General features: G+C 31.5%; 2 protein-coding genes across 2 annotated transcripts; both read right to left on the bottom strand.

Moving 5' to 3' along the window:
- Positions 1 to 228: 228 nt before the first annotated feature.
- LOC120080426 (metalloendoproteinase 2-MMP-like) lies at positions 229 to 1741 on the bottom strand. The gene is made up of 2 exons (XM_039035081.1): positions 1215 to 1741; positions 229 to 823 (listed from the first exon to the last, which is right to left on the bottom strand). The coding sequence occupies exons 1-2, from the start codon at positions 1738 to 1740 to the stop codon at positions 390 to 392; spliced, it is 960 nt and encodes a 319-aa protein (XP_038891009.1). The 5' UTR covers position 1741; the 3' UTR covers positions 229 to 389.
- Positions 1742 to 14143: 12402 nt separating this feature from the next.
- LOC120079421 (2S albumin-like) lies at positions 14144 to 14584 on the bottom strand. Its single transcript, XM_039033592.1, has one exon. The coding sequence runs from the start codon at positions 14582 to 14584 to the stop codon at positions 14144 to 14146; it is 441 nt and encodes a 146-aa protein (XP_038889520.1).
- Between the last annotated feature and the right edge of the window lie 3841 nt (positions 14585 to 18425).

Here is an 18425-nt window from a genome sequence, read left to right as displayed (position 1 = left end):
ATAAATTCCAAATAATCACAATCTGAATTCAAAGTGAATTATTGTTGTGACCCTTATTTCAAATAATTAATTCTTGCAATATACTCTTTTAGATTTTTCTTGGGGGAAGACCTGAAATTTTGAAAGTAAATTCAAACTATCATTAAAATAAATAAATAAATGCACCTTGTTCAAATCAAACATTAAAAGAAAAACTTTAAGGATTGTTATTTTTTTTATTAAACCATGAATTGATCAAAACAATTACGTATGTAACAATTGTTTTGATAACTAAAATAATAAAACTTGACAACTCTCATTACAACAAATAAAATTAACTATATAAATGAATTATAAGTGAAGAAAGAACTAATTTAGAAGTGTAATACTAAATTAAAGTCAATAGTAACTCAAGAAGTAGAAGTGTATAAAGCCTTAATGCCTTCAATATCATCAGCATGTAAACCCTTGGTAGTTCCTCCCATGATCGACGGCCACATAATCGCTCCTTCGACAGAGCTGTGATAAAGGCCGAGAAGGTGTCCGATCTCATGCAGCGCCACCGTCTCCACATCGTAGGAATTAGGTACGGCGCCGATGGCCCAATGCTCGACGGCATCGAAATGTAATCGCCCATCTGTGGGGGCAAAAGCATGAGCTAACACTCCTCCAACACTGTCAAAGGGAGAGCCATCTCCATGGTCACCCCTTTCAAAACTTATTTTGATGTCTGCACTTTCATAATCAGATTCTTGGGAGAAGCTGAAGTGAGTGTTTGCAGCCCACGTCCTAAATGCTCGACTCACCGGATCTACCGCCTTTGATGGAGTTTTTGGGAGGAATCCTGTTCATGTTACTGTAACTCATCAGTTTAAACTTTTCAATTCAACGGTACTATCAAAATATCAAAATAAAAGATCCTATAAGATTCAAAATTTGTATGAAATAGTTTACTTTTCCAAAAACATAGGATCTTAAAATTAATTGGTGACGAGAGGATCAACTCATACAGTATCTTATAAAGATTGTCAAATCTATTCTCAAAATAGTATCTATTTGACTAATCATTTTTAGATTGGATTTTTTTTTTTTTGAATACTCATTTGTGTTGAGGATAGTTACTCCTCTTATAATTGATTAATTTTGAAATGGAATCTTATATTTGTTTTTATATAGTATTAGAGCCCATAAAATTTAAACAATTATAAAGAATATGAACGGAAGATTAAATTTACCGTAAGTAAGGTGGGATTTGGAATCAGGCCATTTAAGGCTTCCTTCAAAGAAAGCAAAGTGAGAAACTTCATGGAAAGGACCACTTATTTTTCTATGTTGATTCACCACTTTGGTTCCTGATTTCATCCTCGTCTTGCCGTTGATAATATCCGCAACCCCACATCGAGATTTCAAAATTTGAGCCAACGTCGTGTTATCGAGAGTTCCTGTGGCCTTGAGGTTGTAGTTGATTTGGTACGTTTTGATAGCAGACTCTAGGATCTCGTCGAACTCATCCTCATTAGATTTAGAATGAATATGAACATCATTCAAGTAGCCAAAATGATGAAGATATTTCTTCATTTGGTGAATTCCTTCCACTTTGTCACCTTTCTTGCATCCAATAAGGTTTTTTAGAAACACCAATCCATGGGAATCCACAGGTTTTGGCTGAGAAGATGAGATTGAAGGGAAGAGGGTGATTAGAAGAAAAAGAGTGAAGGTGAAGAATGATAATGATATCTCTTGAAACCCCATAGCTCTCATATTTATTATTACAAAATTGATGGATGTTGCAAAAGATCTCTTATGGCCTTTTTATATGAAATACTTGAGATTTGAGAGGTTGAATGTATAATTTTTCTTTTGATTGGAAATATTCTTTGGGAAAGAAATTTCCCAGATGATGGATGAGTCAAAAAGGGTAGGTCTTGTAGAAATAACCCCCAACTGTGTAGAAGGAATAAGGCAGCAAAGTTCTAGCTAATGTTTACCATAGAAGTAATGGTTTTTCATATTTTTATTTTATTTTCTTAATTCAACCTGAAGCGAGAGATCCGAACCTTTTATTTTTTGATCGAAAGTATATAATTTAACCAGTTAAATACTATATTAGTAAAAGAAAATTGGTACACGGTTGATTAATAGGATAAGATGCACTTTACCTACTTTGTGGCTATTTTCTCCCATAAATGAAGCTGGGAAAAGGAAAGAAAATATTTACTTGTTTGATTTATTTATTAATTTTGGTTTAGAAAAAAAAAAAAAAAAGAAGAAATGGGTACCATATAATTCATATAATAGTATTATTTATACGGTGTTGTTTTTAAATCTAGAAAAATGAACCAAAATATTTACAATATATAACAAAATTTTAGAACTACCAATGATAGATGCTGATAAACACTGATAGACTTCTATCATTGACAAACATCTATTATTGATACCTCTAAAATTTTGCTACATCTTGTAAATATTTCCAACAGTTTTATCATTTGAAATAATTTCTCTATTTATACGTTATAATAAGTATAGTTCAACTGTTATAGTATTTATACTATCAACCTTAAAGTCAAGGGTTCAATTTCCTCATTGAAAAAAAAAAAGTTTAGGTTTTATATTTTTTTTTCTATAGCAATATAGTATTTGAATTTCTGTTTGTGATGGAGGTCTAGGATAAATTATGAATATTTTGACCAATGTTTCAAGTTTGAATGGAAATTTATACAATACAAGAAAGTTTAAACGTACGTTAACTTCTATTTCTGCAAAAAAATTAATAGCCAAATCGTGGCAAATAAACACACAAAAAACTTGATAACAATTCAAACCATTCATCTCAAATGTTTGTACTTTGGGCTGTCTTGCCACCGATAAATAAAATATCAAACTAATTATAGAAATTTTAAAAAAAAAACTATTAATTGATATTGATAGTCTTCTATCTATATCTATCATTGATAGAGATTGATTGAAGTCGCTCTATCTATTAGTGATAGAAACGGATAGAAATCTAAAATAATTAAATTTTAATAATTTTTCTTATTTTTCTATTTTTGGAAATCCAAAAAAAAAAAAAAAAAAGCAAGTAACTAATGATGTGTATTTCTCTCTTTTTCTTTAATTTTTTTTTTCAAATTATTGACTTGTTTCATAATTTTTTGAGAGGTTTATTGATATAATTTTTTAGCTACATCCATTTGAAGACTTTTTAAGTGCCTTATTAAAAATACTTAGAAAATTAGCAACATCAATTTCAAACTTAGATATAAATCAAAGATTATAACTATAAAACTCTCAAAAAATTGTGTAAATAAGTCAATCGTGCCTATAGTTTTTGTTCATGTGATTATTGTTGTCTATCTTAATTAATAGTTAGCGTTTCGTATCTAATAAAATAGAAGGTTTAAATCTTCACTTATATTTTTCCTCTAGTATTTTTTAAAGTATAGATTATTATAATAACTAATTTAGCGATCTAAAACTTTCGCCCTTCTTGAGATCAATCTAACTTTATTTGTCACATGGTTAAAAATACATATTTTTCCTTTAGTAATTTTATAATATGAGAATGTGTCAAACTAAACCTGAATTAAGAATAAAATAGTAGTAACTTTCGAAGTCTTTGCTCCATTTTTGTAAGTGGCATATTCAAAAAAGAAAACTGTAAGAATGTGGCTAATTTTCAACGTCAACATGTGGTAAAAAGCATAAAGTATAGAGCTTGTTTGAACCGTTAGATATATAAACTGATCAATGTCTTTAAAGTTAATACTAAATATTAATATTAAGTGTTGTACGTGTTTATGTATTATTTCAATGGTCATCTCGAGTGCTAGCACTTGATAACTTGTTCAAAACATATATAGATCTTTCCATGGATTGAATCATTATATATATATATATATGTTATGAAATCGACAATTAAAGAACACAAAAAGGAACGTAGAGATAGGAAGGATCGACACACAGATATACGTGGTTCACTAACAGTGTGTTAGGTACGTCCATGGGCAGAGGGAGAACAATATTATTTGAGAGAATGTTTTCAGAAATTACATGAAAAAACGGTAAATTTAAAGCAATTTATTCTTGAGATCTGGATTAAACGTGCGATGCAAAGATTCAAGATCAGTCTATACACCTAACCATGCTCATCTAATCAGTACTACAAAGGTAAATTTAAAGCATGGACGATTACAGGGATACATGCGAGCTTGAATTTAACTAGCTAGGACATGCGATCATGATAGGGGTGTCAATCTAACACACGAAAGCAAATCTAAATCATGCAAGATTCAAAGAAATACAAAATTCTAATTTAGAGCACAAAATTGAATAGAAAACTAATCAAAATACAAGAACGCTTAATCCAAGAAATGCACAATCCTATAGTTTTTATATAAATCCAATTCATATAATTAATATTTGAATCATATTCAAATATTTATTTTCTCTCAAATTAAACTTTATATTATAATGTATCAAATACATTATATTAATTATATCATATATAATCAATTTATATTAATTATATCATATATAATTTATTCCCTCAATTAATTTGAACAATTCAAATTAATCCAAAATTAATCTGATTCTCAATAATCCCAGTTGAGCTACCGAAGAGACCTTATGTACCTATGGATTGAAGCTCCAATGGTACATGGTTAATTAATTAAAGTCTTTAATTAAATTACCCAACTTCCATTAACTATCAGTCATTCTATTAAAGATCGACAGCTACACTCTTCGCATTACAGATATATTTCTATATCCATTGGATATAACCAATCAATGGTGTGTTGACCCTTCACAAATTGCTCATAAGTACAACTGGGTCAAAATGATCGTTTTGCCCCTATAGTTACATCTAACTCTTTAAGTACCACTGATCCTCCAATGAACAATAAGTCATAGTTCAACTATGACCAACCCTTCTCGAGCTAAGAGAGGGTATGGCACCACATTGTTCAAGCCCCAGAATCAGTTTTAAGGGAGCAATTTCTCTACATATAAGTAAACATATAAGTCGATGACATTGGTCACTCTCACCCATGTAGATCAGAGGACCGCCTATTGGAATACAGAAACAAGCAACGGAAGAAAAACAGGATCATTAAGCATTCTAATTCATTAATCTTGGCTTCAAATTCACCATGCTCATAAACTAAAAAGAGGGTTCTAACCTTTGAAGAACCTCTTAAATCTTAATCTTCAGCTGCAATCTCCTTTTCCTTTGGTTGTGAACTACCCCAAGGTCTTCCCTACTATTCTCTTGGAACCTTAGATTGAGTTGTGGGACTCAAAATAAACTTGAATTGAAGGGAATTTGGAGAAAGGTTTTATGGTTTTTATTTTGAAGAAAAGTCTTCTTTAACATCTTGATTTCTCTATTATTCAGCACCAATTGCATGGCCATTCCACTCAGAATTTGAGTTATATATTGCATGATTATCATGCAATCAAGAAGCATGCATGAATTACAGCTGCTACCTTGAATTTGCTGAGAATTGTAATAGAATTGTGACCAACTTACTTCAAAAAAAAGTGGGAAAATCCCAAAAATTGGGATTTTCCACTTTCATTTTTCAATTTTTGTTTTAATTACAAAATTGATTTTCAATTTTATTTTCAAAAATTGAAATTTTATTAATTTTACAATAATTAATTTTTCTAATAAAATTAATAATTAATAATTAGTTAATTCTAATTAATTTATTATCAAATATTAAATTAATTAATCACCAATTCCACTACTATGAATCCATATTCATGAATTTAATATTTAAATCATATTTAAATATGAGTCGATTATCTAATTTCATCTAATTCCAAAATTAAACGTGTAATTATATCACATATAATTATTAACTCCCTTAATTCTAATTAAAACGTTTCAAATCAACTTATCACGCTACTCTAAAACTGATACGTTTGTGAGCTAGTAGGGGGACCTAATGGACCTACAGATCATGGACTCTAACAATCCAAGATTAACTGAATTAACGTCCATTTGTTATCTGTCGGATCACTCCACTAAAGTCGAGAGTTGCACTCCCCTCACTTTAGATATATTGTATCCACTCGATATAACCATGATTAGTAAGTTAACTTTTCACAGGTTGTTCGTAATAACGACTCAGTCAGCACTTAAGGGAACAACCTCTCTACTATCCCTAAAAATGGGTAGGAGTGAATTCCATCTTGCACCCTATGTCCTCAACTATCTACTCGGTCTTACTCCTGAAATGGGAGGCTTATTGAACCAACATTGTTAAGTCAACCCTCGCCCATGAAAAGCTAAGGATAATCCCGAGTAAACAAGAGTTCATAGTTAGCTCAGGATTCATGTTAAGTTATCTAGGCCATCGTTGGAAATAGTCAGTCTTAAACAGTAAATAGCGTTATAAAGAAAGAATGACTTATTTCGTGGTCCGATCTTGTGCAAACTCATTACACATGATGCCTCCACTCCTCATGTCATGACATGTACGAATCAGGATTACTTCGTCTGCAGCACTTTACAACTCCTTGTAACAACTATAAAGTGGGCTGCATCCAATAATATTACCATAATAAGGCACCCAACCTTATTCATATAGTATAGATTATTTAGACTATTTACTCGAAACTGATCCACCATTATGTCTCCACATAAAGTTCAAGTACTCATGTAATAGTCATAAATCTTTTAGTTTATTGGATTTATTTCTAAAACGAAATAAGAAATTCATATATTCAATACAACTTTATTGAATCAAACTTCAATAACAACTTTATTGAATTTATCAGAATAAGTTTCTTGTGTACTAACCACGAGTTTTAGGACATAAAACCCAACACCGCCTTCATCGGCAGAAGTTCACAACTCACTTAGGATTCAGGTCAAGTCACATATGGTCATCCCAATAAAATTTAAGTCTCTTCTATCAATGGTGTTATATCATGAGACTAGTCATTTCATGGTCCGGTCTGTTGGGGTTGATGCACTATCTCGTAGGATCCTATAGTTTATAAACATTGTATGAACAAACTCTTATTTAGTTAATAATATACGATATTTTATTCACATTGTCAATAAAATATGTGATATTTTAGTTGCATTAACCACAAACCAATAAACTAACATCAAAGATTATTATTGTGACTTAAACATATATGTGGAGACATACAGGTGGATCATGTTTAAATGATAACCTAAATGGTCTGTAGTATATGGATAAGGTTGGGTACCTTATCTTGGTGAAACTACGAGTATCGTCCACTTTAGAGGTGTTACAATTGTTGTAAAATGCTACAAATGATTTGATCCTGATTATTCATGTATTAGACATGTGAGTGGGGATATTCTATACAATGGAGTTTGTATAAGACCAGACCACGAAATGTTTAGTCTCATTATATAACACTGTTCATAATAGAGACTTACATTTCACCAGAATGACCAAAGGTAAATGACCTCAATCCTGAGTGAGTTGTGAACTCTGCCTTTGAGGGCGGTTCTTTGATTTATTGAGTAGGAGTGGTTGGATCGCTGACTCAACAAGCCTACCATTTTGGAGATTCGCCTGATTGGGGAGCTGGGAACACAGCTACACAAGATAGAATTCACTTCTTCCCTGAAGTAGGGGTAAGTAAATAGATTTCTCCTTTAAAGGCTGATTTTGGATCTTGAATAATGTGGAGCCATACCCTCTCCTGGCCCAAGAGGGATTTAGTCATAGTGGGACTATGATCTATTGTTCATTAGAGGGATCAGTGGTACTTAAGGAGTTAGATGTAACTACAGGGGAAAAATAGTAATTTGACCCAGTTGTACTTACGAGCAATTTGTGAAGAGTTATCATACTGTTGATTGGTTATATTTAATGGACATAGAAATATATCTGTAGTACAGCATCTATCGCTCTTTAGTGAAGTGTTCGATAGTTAACGGATGATGAATAATGTAATTAAAGAGTTTAATTAATTATTCATGTACCGTTGGAACTTCAAACTGCAGGTCCATAAGGCCCCCTTGGTAGCTCAAAAGGATTTAGTTGAGAATTAGTTTTTGGGTTAATTTGAATTGTTCAAATTAATAAGAGTGATTTAATTATATATGATATAATTAAATTGTTTCAATTATATATGATATAACTATCATGGATTTGATACATTATAGTTTAATAGGAGGAAATAAATATTTGAATAAGATTCAAATTCTATGAATGTGATTCATAGTTATTAAATTTAATATAAATATGATTTATAATAAATGTCATAAAATAGAGAAAAGAAACTATAGTTTATATTGTATATGATACAATATCAAAACTATAGGTTCTATATTATATTTGATTTAACATATAGTTTAATATAAATATAATATGATAAGTTAGTTATCATATTTATTTATGTTGTTTTATTATTTTGAATAATAACTCCCTCTTTTCTCTCCAACCACCTTAGTGGGTGGTTATTGTTTTTGTGGCAAGGGGAATAAAAGAAAATTTGTTTTCTCTTCTTCCACTACGCATTTGGCTGTACGATTGAAATTTTGTAGAAAAGTTCTGTGTGTTCTCTCAATCTTCTTCCTCCACCCAAACTATCACTCAACCAAAATAGTCAGAACCCACCACTCCTGAGTTCTGAGAATACCAAAGGCTCATTAAGAAGTTCTTGAAGAAGGTCTTCAAGAGTTGTTGTTTATGTTCGAGGCTCATGATTGTTCGAGGGATACATGAAAAGAAAGATTCTTCAAGGGTAATATATCTTGAACCCTTTTTCTTGTATCATGCATGTTGTAGTTTATTTTGAATGCATATCTTGTATGTTTACTGTAAATTATGTATTCGATAATTAATGGAATTTGGACGATCCGCTTCCACTCAAGGATCTCTTCAATACGAGTTCCTTCACGTTCTTATACAAACTTTTTGTATAAAACATCCTCACCCACATGTCTCCACATAAATGATCAGGATTAGATCGTTTGTAGCACTTTACAACAATATAACGTCTACAAAGTGGGTCATATTCGTAGTATAACCAGGATAAGGTACCTAGCCTTATACATCTACTACAGACCGTTTAGATTGTCTCTTAAATATGATCCACTTGTATGTCTTCACATACATGTTTAAGTTACAGAAGGCAACCTTGAATCTTAGTTTATTGGTTTTGTGGGTTAATGCTACTAAATGTCAAATAAAATGCCTATGATTTTATTCAATAAATAAATTTTTTGTACATTACAATTAAAAACTACAGGACCCACAAGATTTAGGGCATCAACTCCAACAATTATAGAGGTAAAACGGTAATTTGACCTAACTGTGGGTCTTTAGTGGAATGAACCACAGATAATGATTGGTTGACTTACTAATGATTGGTTATATCCATGAATACAGAAATATATCTACAATGTAAAAAATGCAACTGTGAGTCTTTAGTGAAATGAACCACAGATAATGAATGTTAATTAATTTAATTAAAGAGTTTAATTCATTAATCTTGAATCATTAGAGTTTCTAATCTATATGTCTGTTGGGTCCCCTTCTAGCTCATTAAGGGTAAAACAAGAAACAAGTAGTTTTTAATTAGAAATATATATTAATCATATATGATATGATTAATATAAAGTATAATATATGTTGATACATTACAGTATACAATTAATTATAAATACGTTTTGACATTAAATTTATATAATAAGAGAAAATAATATTTGCATAAGATTTCAATGTAAAATTAATATGAATTGGATTCATATAAAAATTAGAGTAAAAATAATGTAAATCGGATTCATATTAAATATATAAGATAAGAGAGAGGTATGTGGTTTATATGATTTAAATGCATACTTGAATAATTATGTGATATTTATTATTAATTAATTAATTAATTATTTATTATTTATTTAATTATATTACATATATTAAATATTATTATATATATATATATGCAATACTTGTATTTAAATAAATTAAAAAAAAAAATCGCATAACTCCCCAGTAGTTACTGTGGAGTGGATAGTGGGGGTGAAGGGAGTTATTCTCCTAATGTTAGATTCTCATTTGTTTTTCTGTATATGATACAGAATAGAAAGATACAGAGGGGCTGGTGAATCTCTGTCTCTGAAGATAAGTTTTCTCTGAAGAATTTCTCATAACAAAAAGGGTTATTCTTCCTCCTTTTCTCATCTCCAAAACCAAGAAAGATACCACAATCCCTATTTCTTGCCAGAGACGTAATAAGGGAGTCCTATTCGGTGGTGTCCAATATTGTTCGTGATCTTGGAGAAAGAAAATACCTTCAGATTTTGGAGAGCTATTCTTCATTGGGGTATTTTGTTTTCTCAAACCCTTGGTATGCTTAACCTAGTTTTATTTGATTCTGTAAAATTCTTTATGCCAATTCAAAAACAAAAATGGATAAAACGCTTCCACTTTGAGATTCCATCACTTCAATACCATGTACTAAAACGGCCTAAGATCTTCATCAAATTAAGCCCCACAAATACCTTACATTAAAAAAAAATAACGAAATTTTCATATATTGTATTAAAACAAATCAATTAACTCTTTGCATTACTACAAAATTGGGTTTTATTGTCGTTTTAAAATTGACGTTATAGGATACAATGTATGTTGATAATCGACATTGAAAAACATGTTATAAAAGGTCTTCAATATCGATTGTCTTTAATGTCGGTTTAAAACCGACATTATAGACAACCAAGATTTCAATGTCAATTATTGTCAATGCCAATTTTTTACCGATATTGAACATCATCTTTAATGTCTATTTTCACCTAAATTTTTTCGTCAATTGTTCGTTATTAAATGTTTGTCATGGTTTTGTTATTGGAAAAATAAAAATACATACACTTCTTTTTCTTACACACGTGCAAATCAATAATATTTTTCTTTTATCTGTATATGTATAAAATAAAATCTTAATTGCTATTATATATACAATTAACTTTCAGCAAATACAAATATTAGCTAATAAACAACAAAGATTGAGAAGTTGTATGACTAAGTAACCTATCAACAAGTTATATTGACCTGTGTATACATAAAACTCAAAAGCCTAAAGATCTAGAGAGTTGCTTGTCTATCTTGGAGGGCCATATAGATACATCCAACAAAAACGAGAACAAAACTAAAATAATCGTACAATTGAATCGCATCATACTAACAAAATCCTGTCAATCTGGAGTTTACCTGCAACAAAAAAAAATACCTTTTCTTAACTTATAAAAAACTACATTTAAAAATTAAACGTCAATGCAAAAATTTAGACTATTCAACATGATGTCACTAACTAATATATTGTAAAATTTCATCTTTATTTCCTTAGGAAAACTCTTAACTAATTGATCGAAAAGGAAAAGGGAAGTGAAAAACATAAGTTAGCATAAATGTTTTTGTTCTTATTATAAATAAATAAATAAAATGTCACACCCTCTCCCCGGACTAGAAGAGGATGTGAAGATGAAAAATGTCAACCCTCTTATGACACTCGTAATCCACCTGTTTCCTGCACAACTACCTCAATGACACTCAAGAACCATAAACAACCCCAAGCATAAAGTCTACAAACACATACATACAACTACCTCTCACAATAACCACAAGATGAGCTCATAAACATGCCAAAATATTTGTCTCAAACCCTTCTATACTTTTACATGCCAGACCAAAACCTATATTGCAGATGTGTTGGAGTTGTGGCAGACGTAAGGCATGTTTTTCTAGATAAATCATACTTCACATAAGGCATTAGGGAGGAAAAATCGTAAAACCCATAATATTAAATCATGTTCATCATGCCTTAGAAAATTATGCTTTGAATTGCAAAAGAATTTATTTACAATAATATTTTGTCGCTCATAGACAAAGGCGAGAATTACTAGAATCGTAGGCTTTTTCTAACCTCCATTTCTCCTAAAATATATTTAACCCGAGTATCAACATAATTTTCACACTTCCTAAAGGTATACTAAGATGCTGAATATGAAATGTGGAAATTTCAAACCAAAAGTGTGGTTAATCAAGCTAAAAAATAAAAAATAAATAAAAAAAAAGCGACTGTAAAATTACAGCAGCGCAGTTTTTTTGACAGTAACCCTTTTATGTGTTGCTTGTTTCACATTTTAGGCTATTGTTTTGAGCTATTTTCTTGCCCAACTATGCCTATTTTTTCAAATAATAGTTACTCTCAAAGAAATGATCAGTCTATGCTCTGTAGCAACAAAAAACAGTAGCTATTTCTTCATGATTTTTCATTCTTTGCTGCTAAAATGACTTAATACCAGCTTAGTTATACCATACTCTTCAATTCTAAGATGAATATTAAAGAGTGAAAATTCTACCAACAGTCCAAACTTCCAGCTGTTCGAACAAAACTATTCCAAACATCTTGCATAAAACTCATAGTTACTCTCTAAACTAAATAATCTCAAAGTTTGAAGCCACAAATCTCCCTTAGCTGCTCCAAATCAACTCATCGAACTGAAAATTCCATGTTTTCTTCAAGTTCTGAAATCCCTCTATTCTTCAACTACTGCCTCTTCATGAAACCAGCTCCAGTTTCATCAAAATTACAAACCAAATCCTTCTAAATTTCTTGCATTAAAGTCATAAACAAATTATTTTACTGTCACTCTTTTAAAGTCTTCATTTTCATTATATATTTTCACATTCTATTGTAATTGATCACACATGCATACCTTTTACCCATTGGCAAATCCCTAAAATATTCTAGTCAAGGCTTGGTCGTTAAATTTTCAAACAAGGATGACCTACTTGATCTAGAAAAAATACAAGAGGACCAAATAGCATAACAAGTACAGAAACTACATGTGTTTTGAGTTCTACAAGTAGAAGTGAAGATTTAACCCTCTAACTTCATCAATATACCGTACCTTCAAGGATGGAAGAAGAGCAAAAACTTCATCGGTAGTGCTTGGCCAAAACGCAAAGGCATTGAAGGGAAGTATTAGGAGTAATATTGAGATTTGTCAATCTATATTGCAAGACTCTTTAGTTAAAAGATAATTATTAAAAATAGATACAGAGCAAACATTTTCTTCTATCTATATTTATTGATTAAACTGAATTCAATTCAAGAGGACGAGGTATGTAAGATTAGGCCAAAATCTTAGTAGGTATTCAAGAGTAAACAAGAAATTTAAAGAGAAAGTCACCAAACTCTCACCCAATGTAGAATCAACATGGCAGTGGCGGCTCGAAGAACGACACAACGATACATCCAGACCTATGTGGCAGTGAGGGAGATTTGAAAGAGAGAGAAAAAAGTTGAGAGAAGGATAGAAAAACCAAAAACCCACCGTTCGGAGTAGGCAACAACGGACGATCGACATCGTTAGAAGGTGAAGATGGGCAGCGTGCGAGCGGCGACGATGAACAGAGAAGTTTCGTATGAACATAGGCATGGGTGAGGGAACTCGCGAGGGAGAGAAGAAAACACCCACCAATGTCCACTACAATCGACGATAGCGCAATGGATGAAGACCTGCGGACGAAAACACCCCCAACCAATGTCCACTACAATTGACGATGACACAATGGACGAAGACCTGCAGACGATAGACGAAGGTGGCAGCACAAATGTGGCGGACGGCACCCGTGCCTGAGGGCAAGCTTAAGTTTTTTCTCTCTTTATATATATATAAAAAGAGGGTAACGAGAAATGGAGGGAGGAAAAAAAATATATTATTAGAAGGCTATAAACCGACATTGTTTTCTCAACCGACATAGCCCTGTAGTGTTGTCAAACTTAGCATTACATTATACTTGAAAAACTATATCTATCAAATAACAACTCATCATTATAATCAAACAAATACCATGTACTACGAAAATAACTAAAGTCTTTTGTCTGAGCCATACAAATATATATGGCTCAAACAAAAATATCAAGTTTTTTAATGTTAATCTTACGTAAAGTTCAAAGTTGCATTTATGCATGGATTTTGGCAACTTATTTGCAAAGATGATTTTGATTTTGATTTAGAATTTTGTTCACAATGTAGTGATAGTAGAAAAGAGAGAAATAAGCGTTTATTTATTAAAACATAAGACAAAAGCACACGACCATGTACTGCCCTTCTTCTCAGTTAATTATACATATTTTGATTTTGGGAAGTGGCATGCACTTAGAAGTAGCATTGTTGTGGACGGATTCCACACATGGAAGGCAAGTTTCTAGCTCTTTGAAACATCTGCCTTTCTTCTTGTCCTCCTCCTTTTCTCCTCTCCATACTAACAATTTCCTCCAGAAGTTCACACCTACACTCCTCATCCACGTTCCTCAACTCATTACAACACTCATTCAACAACTCCCCTCCTCTCCTCCTCTGGTTCTCGATTCCACGCATCTCCAAAACATATGGCCTCCTGCTTTGCTGCGTCAGGTACTCTGCGCACCTCCCGATCTCCTCCCGGGCTCTCATTTGCCTGCACCGCTCATGCTGCCTTTGGTTGTACTCTTCTTCCTCCACTTCCATGGTGGTGATTATGGTCCGGTGAGCATCTGCAACTACTAAACCCAGTACTCCCAACGCCGCAATGATGACTATGCTCGTGAGTTTCGCCATTTTATGAGAGATGTGGGACGATGGACCGGAGAAGGGGTGGTTCTATTTATAGGAATTGGGAGTTGAGTGCATGTAGGGAACGTGGAGGGAGTGATTCTATGTTTGCTTTGGTGGAGTTTGTGAGTTTTGGTTGAGGTTACACGTATGGAGATACACATGCAAATGAGAAGCCACATGTGCCATATTATAGCTCCACTTCAAGTGGGATTTTCAGTGTATTTTTTTCGTTGAGTTTTTTTTTCCTTTTTTTCCTCTTCTCATTTTTTTTAAACTTCTTTTATTCTTTTCAATTAATTTCTTTTAATTTTGTTTCTTTGTCCCCTCTTAATATCTTTTAATTTTATTTCTTTCTACCCTTTTCTCACTTTTTTTTTTTATTTTGTTTATCTTTTCCGTTAATTTGTTTAGTTTTTTTCTCCTCTTCTCTTTTTTAAAAAATTTTTCTTTTCAATATTCTTATTATTTATCTAAGATGAGAAATAATTTTTCTTGTAGGGGAAGTAACAAAAATTGAACAAACTCTTCAAGTATTTTAATTTCTTTTAAAACTCTAATAAATTCTTTTAATTTTGTTAATTTTTTTAGTTTTTATTGTAATTTTGTAATGTTATTTCTTTTTTTTTTTTCTCTCTTCTTATTTTTTTAAAACTTTTCTCTTTTTATTTTTTTTATTTACTTAAGATGAGATATATTTTTTAGATTTAAATGAAAAAAGTTGAATTCCTAAATTTTGAAAAGCAATTTTTTTTTTAATTCTTAAATTTATAAATTATTTTTTTCACAAAAAAAAAATGTAATTAACGAATTTTAGGATTTTATATCACTCAAATATAAAGATAAAATATAAACTTAAACTAAATTACTTAATTAAAAACATATTTATTGCACAAGTTCTTAAGAAATTATATAAAAATTTATTTAAAAACAAGGAAAAAGTTGAAAAACACTAAACAAGCCTTTTTAGGCTAAATGGAAAAAACAATTTTATGTGCGATTTTGTAAAGTCTTTTAAATTTTGAAAACTTTAAATTCTAATGTTATATTTGAGTGATATAAAACCCTAAAATTCTTAAATTATAAATTTGGTAGAAAAAAATAAACTGGTTTTATAAATTTAAGAAATTTTAAAAAAAATACTTTAAAAACTTATTCCCCATTTAGTAACCATCTCATCTTAATTTTATTTTTTATTTTTAAAAATTAAGCTTATTTCTTTCTACTTTGCATATTTCCTAAATATAATAGTTGAATTCTTAGCAAAATTCCAAAAACAAAATCAAGTTTTTAAAATGTACTTTTTTTAGTTTTAAAAATTTAGCTTGATTTTTTAAACTGTTGGTAAAAAGTAAATGACAAATCAAGAAATTTAGAGATGGAAATAGTATATGTAGGCTTAATTTTCAAAAAAAAAAAAAACTAAAAACTAAGATCCGTTCGGTAACTATTTGATTTTTTGTTTTTATTTTTGAAAAGTAAATATATATCATCCACATTTCTTAGAGTGATTTGCATCTTTCTTAAGTACAATGGTTGAATTCTGAGCCAAATTCTAAAAAAAAAAAATTGAAAGCTATTTTTTTTAGTTCTCAAATTTTGGATTATTTTTTAAACCATTGATGAAAAGTAAATAACAAATGGAGAAGTAATGTCCATAGACTTAATTTTTAAAAACAAAAAACAAAAAATAAAAAATAAAATAGTTATCCAAACGAGACTTAAATGGTTAAATTCAATGTCTTGTTTTTCATTTAAATCTTAAAAAAATATTTTCCATCTTAAGATAAATAAAAAGAAATTGGAAAAATTGAAAAATGAGAAAAAATGAGAAGAGAGAAAAAAGAAACAAAAGGAAAAAATTAAACGGAAGTTTTGTTACTGACTTAGTCAAAGAAAAAAAGGTAAAAGACTGTGTACATACACAAAGTGGGCATTGAAAACAATAAAATAAGGTGTTTCAGTCTTATGAAAAGACTAAAATCAATTAAAACAAAAACTTAAAGGTATTTATATACCGAACAATATATGTAATGTATATTTGATAAGTGTACGAATAAAATAATTTGTATAAACATAATAATATATGCAATGTATATTTACATTTTTGTTGGGTGAAAATTTAACTTTCAAAACAAAAAGGGAATCAACTTTTTTGGTTGGAGAATCCCACATTGGAAAATTTGGTGTTGGAAGTCTCTTTTATGTACCCAACCTTGTATTTTGGGCCCCAAGAGGTACCCATTTTTTGGAGGGAGTGAGGAGATAAACCATGTGATTTCGGTGGATGTTAATAATTATTTTTTAATATAAAAAAATATTATTTTATTTTTTATTTTTTTTAACTAGAGAAAAGAAGGAAACGGTCCGTTCGTCTGCAAATCTCGTTCCGTTTCGTCCGTCCATCTGTACCGTCTGCGCACGTTCTGTGGCAGAGCACTCTTCTCACTCCTATAGTTCGACACTGAAGGCCTATAAAAGGTGAGGCCTTCAGCAGTTCGAACACACAGAATTCATTTTTTTCATTTCCCACTTCGTTTTCCTCTCCTCCTCCATCCTCGCTTTCCAAGCAGTTAATTTAGAAATGGTGTATGTTCCGGTCGGTAACGGTGCATTTTCAACCGATTTTCAGTTGGCTGTTTTATCCTGGGGACGACGTGGCAATTTTCAGACCTGCTTGCACATTTGGGCAGAGCCGCGAAACATCTTAAAGAGAGCGAGCTCCGTGACTCAGCCATAACAAGTTTCTGTTTTGCAGGTTTTACTCTTCGCTTGATTGTTGTACCTTGACGATTTACTACTTGTCGTTGTAAGGGTCCTATCATTTCCAACAATTTCTTAGTATATTACAGTATATTTGACATATATTTTTTGTGTGCAATATTTATAACTTGTTTTTTACTTTAAAACTTCTCGTTGATTTTTTCTTTCGTTTGAGGGGGAATGATTTTCAAATTTTAGAGAGAAATTTCCCAGTTTTGAAAAAAAATACTACCTTGGAGAAACTTCCCTTATTCATGTGATATGAAGAAACTTTCCTTACGCATCTTTTGATATTATTATTATTATTATTATTATTATTATTATTTTAAAAGCCTATTTGTTTCCATATTATGGCAAGGATGTATCTTTTTTTTTAAACCGTCGGAATTATGTAGGGATGTAAAGGTCATTTGGACCTAATTTTTACGTAATATCCTAATTCATTAAGCAATTCATGAAATAAAATGTTAACTTTAGGCTATTGATGTACACTACAAGAAAAAATGACTCTCCCGACGCCTAAAACAACCGTCCGAATATCGGTCGTCGAGAGAGGGACCATCTCCCGACGAAGTAAGAAGGTCATCGGGGGTTCGGACTAACTCCCGACGGGCATAGTTAAGCGTCAAGAGTTCTTTAAAACTCCCGACGCTGACTTTTGGGGTGTTGGGAGTTCTAAAGAACATCCGATAAATTATAAAACTTTCGATGGTCTATGGGAGAGCGTTGGGAGTTCCTACTTAAACTCCAACTCCTCGTCTTCTTCCCTACATTTACTCATTTTCTCCCTACTAAACCCTTGTACAGTAGTGAAAATTGTTCGTCGCTTCCCCAAATCATCCTTTACCCGATCATCGTCCACGCGCTCGTTCGTTCGTCCAGCCAACTCAACTTTCGTTCATCTGCATGCTCGTTCGTCCATCCGGCCAACCCAACTTCCGTTTGTCCGCGTGCTCGATTCACTAGGATTTCAGAGCAGGAGAGAGACAATCCTGAGCCCTTGCTCGCCTCTAAGATGCTACTACAAGCAGTCCTCACCAATGAAAGCTGTTGTCGTTGATTCTATTGGTGTTTTTTTAGGTCG

The sequence above is a fragment of the Benincasa hispida genome, chromosome 6 (assembly GCF_009727055.1).
Source record: "Benincasa hispida cultivar B227 chromosome 6, ASM972705v1, whole genome shotgun sequence".
Classification (NCBI taxonomy): domain Eukaryota; kingdom Viridiplantae; phylum Streptophyta; class Magnoliopsida; order Cucurbitales; family Cucurbitaceae; genus Benincasa; species Benincasa hispida.
Note: the sequence above shows the minus strand (reverse complement) of the source record. Positions and strands in the feature narration are given on the sequence as shown.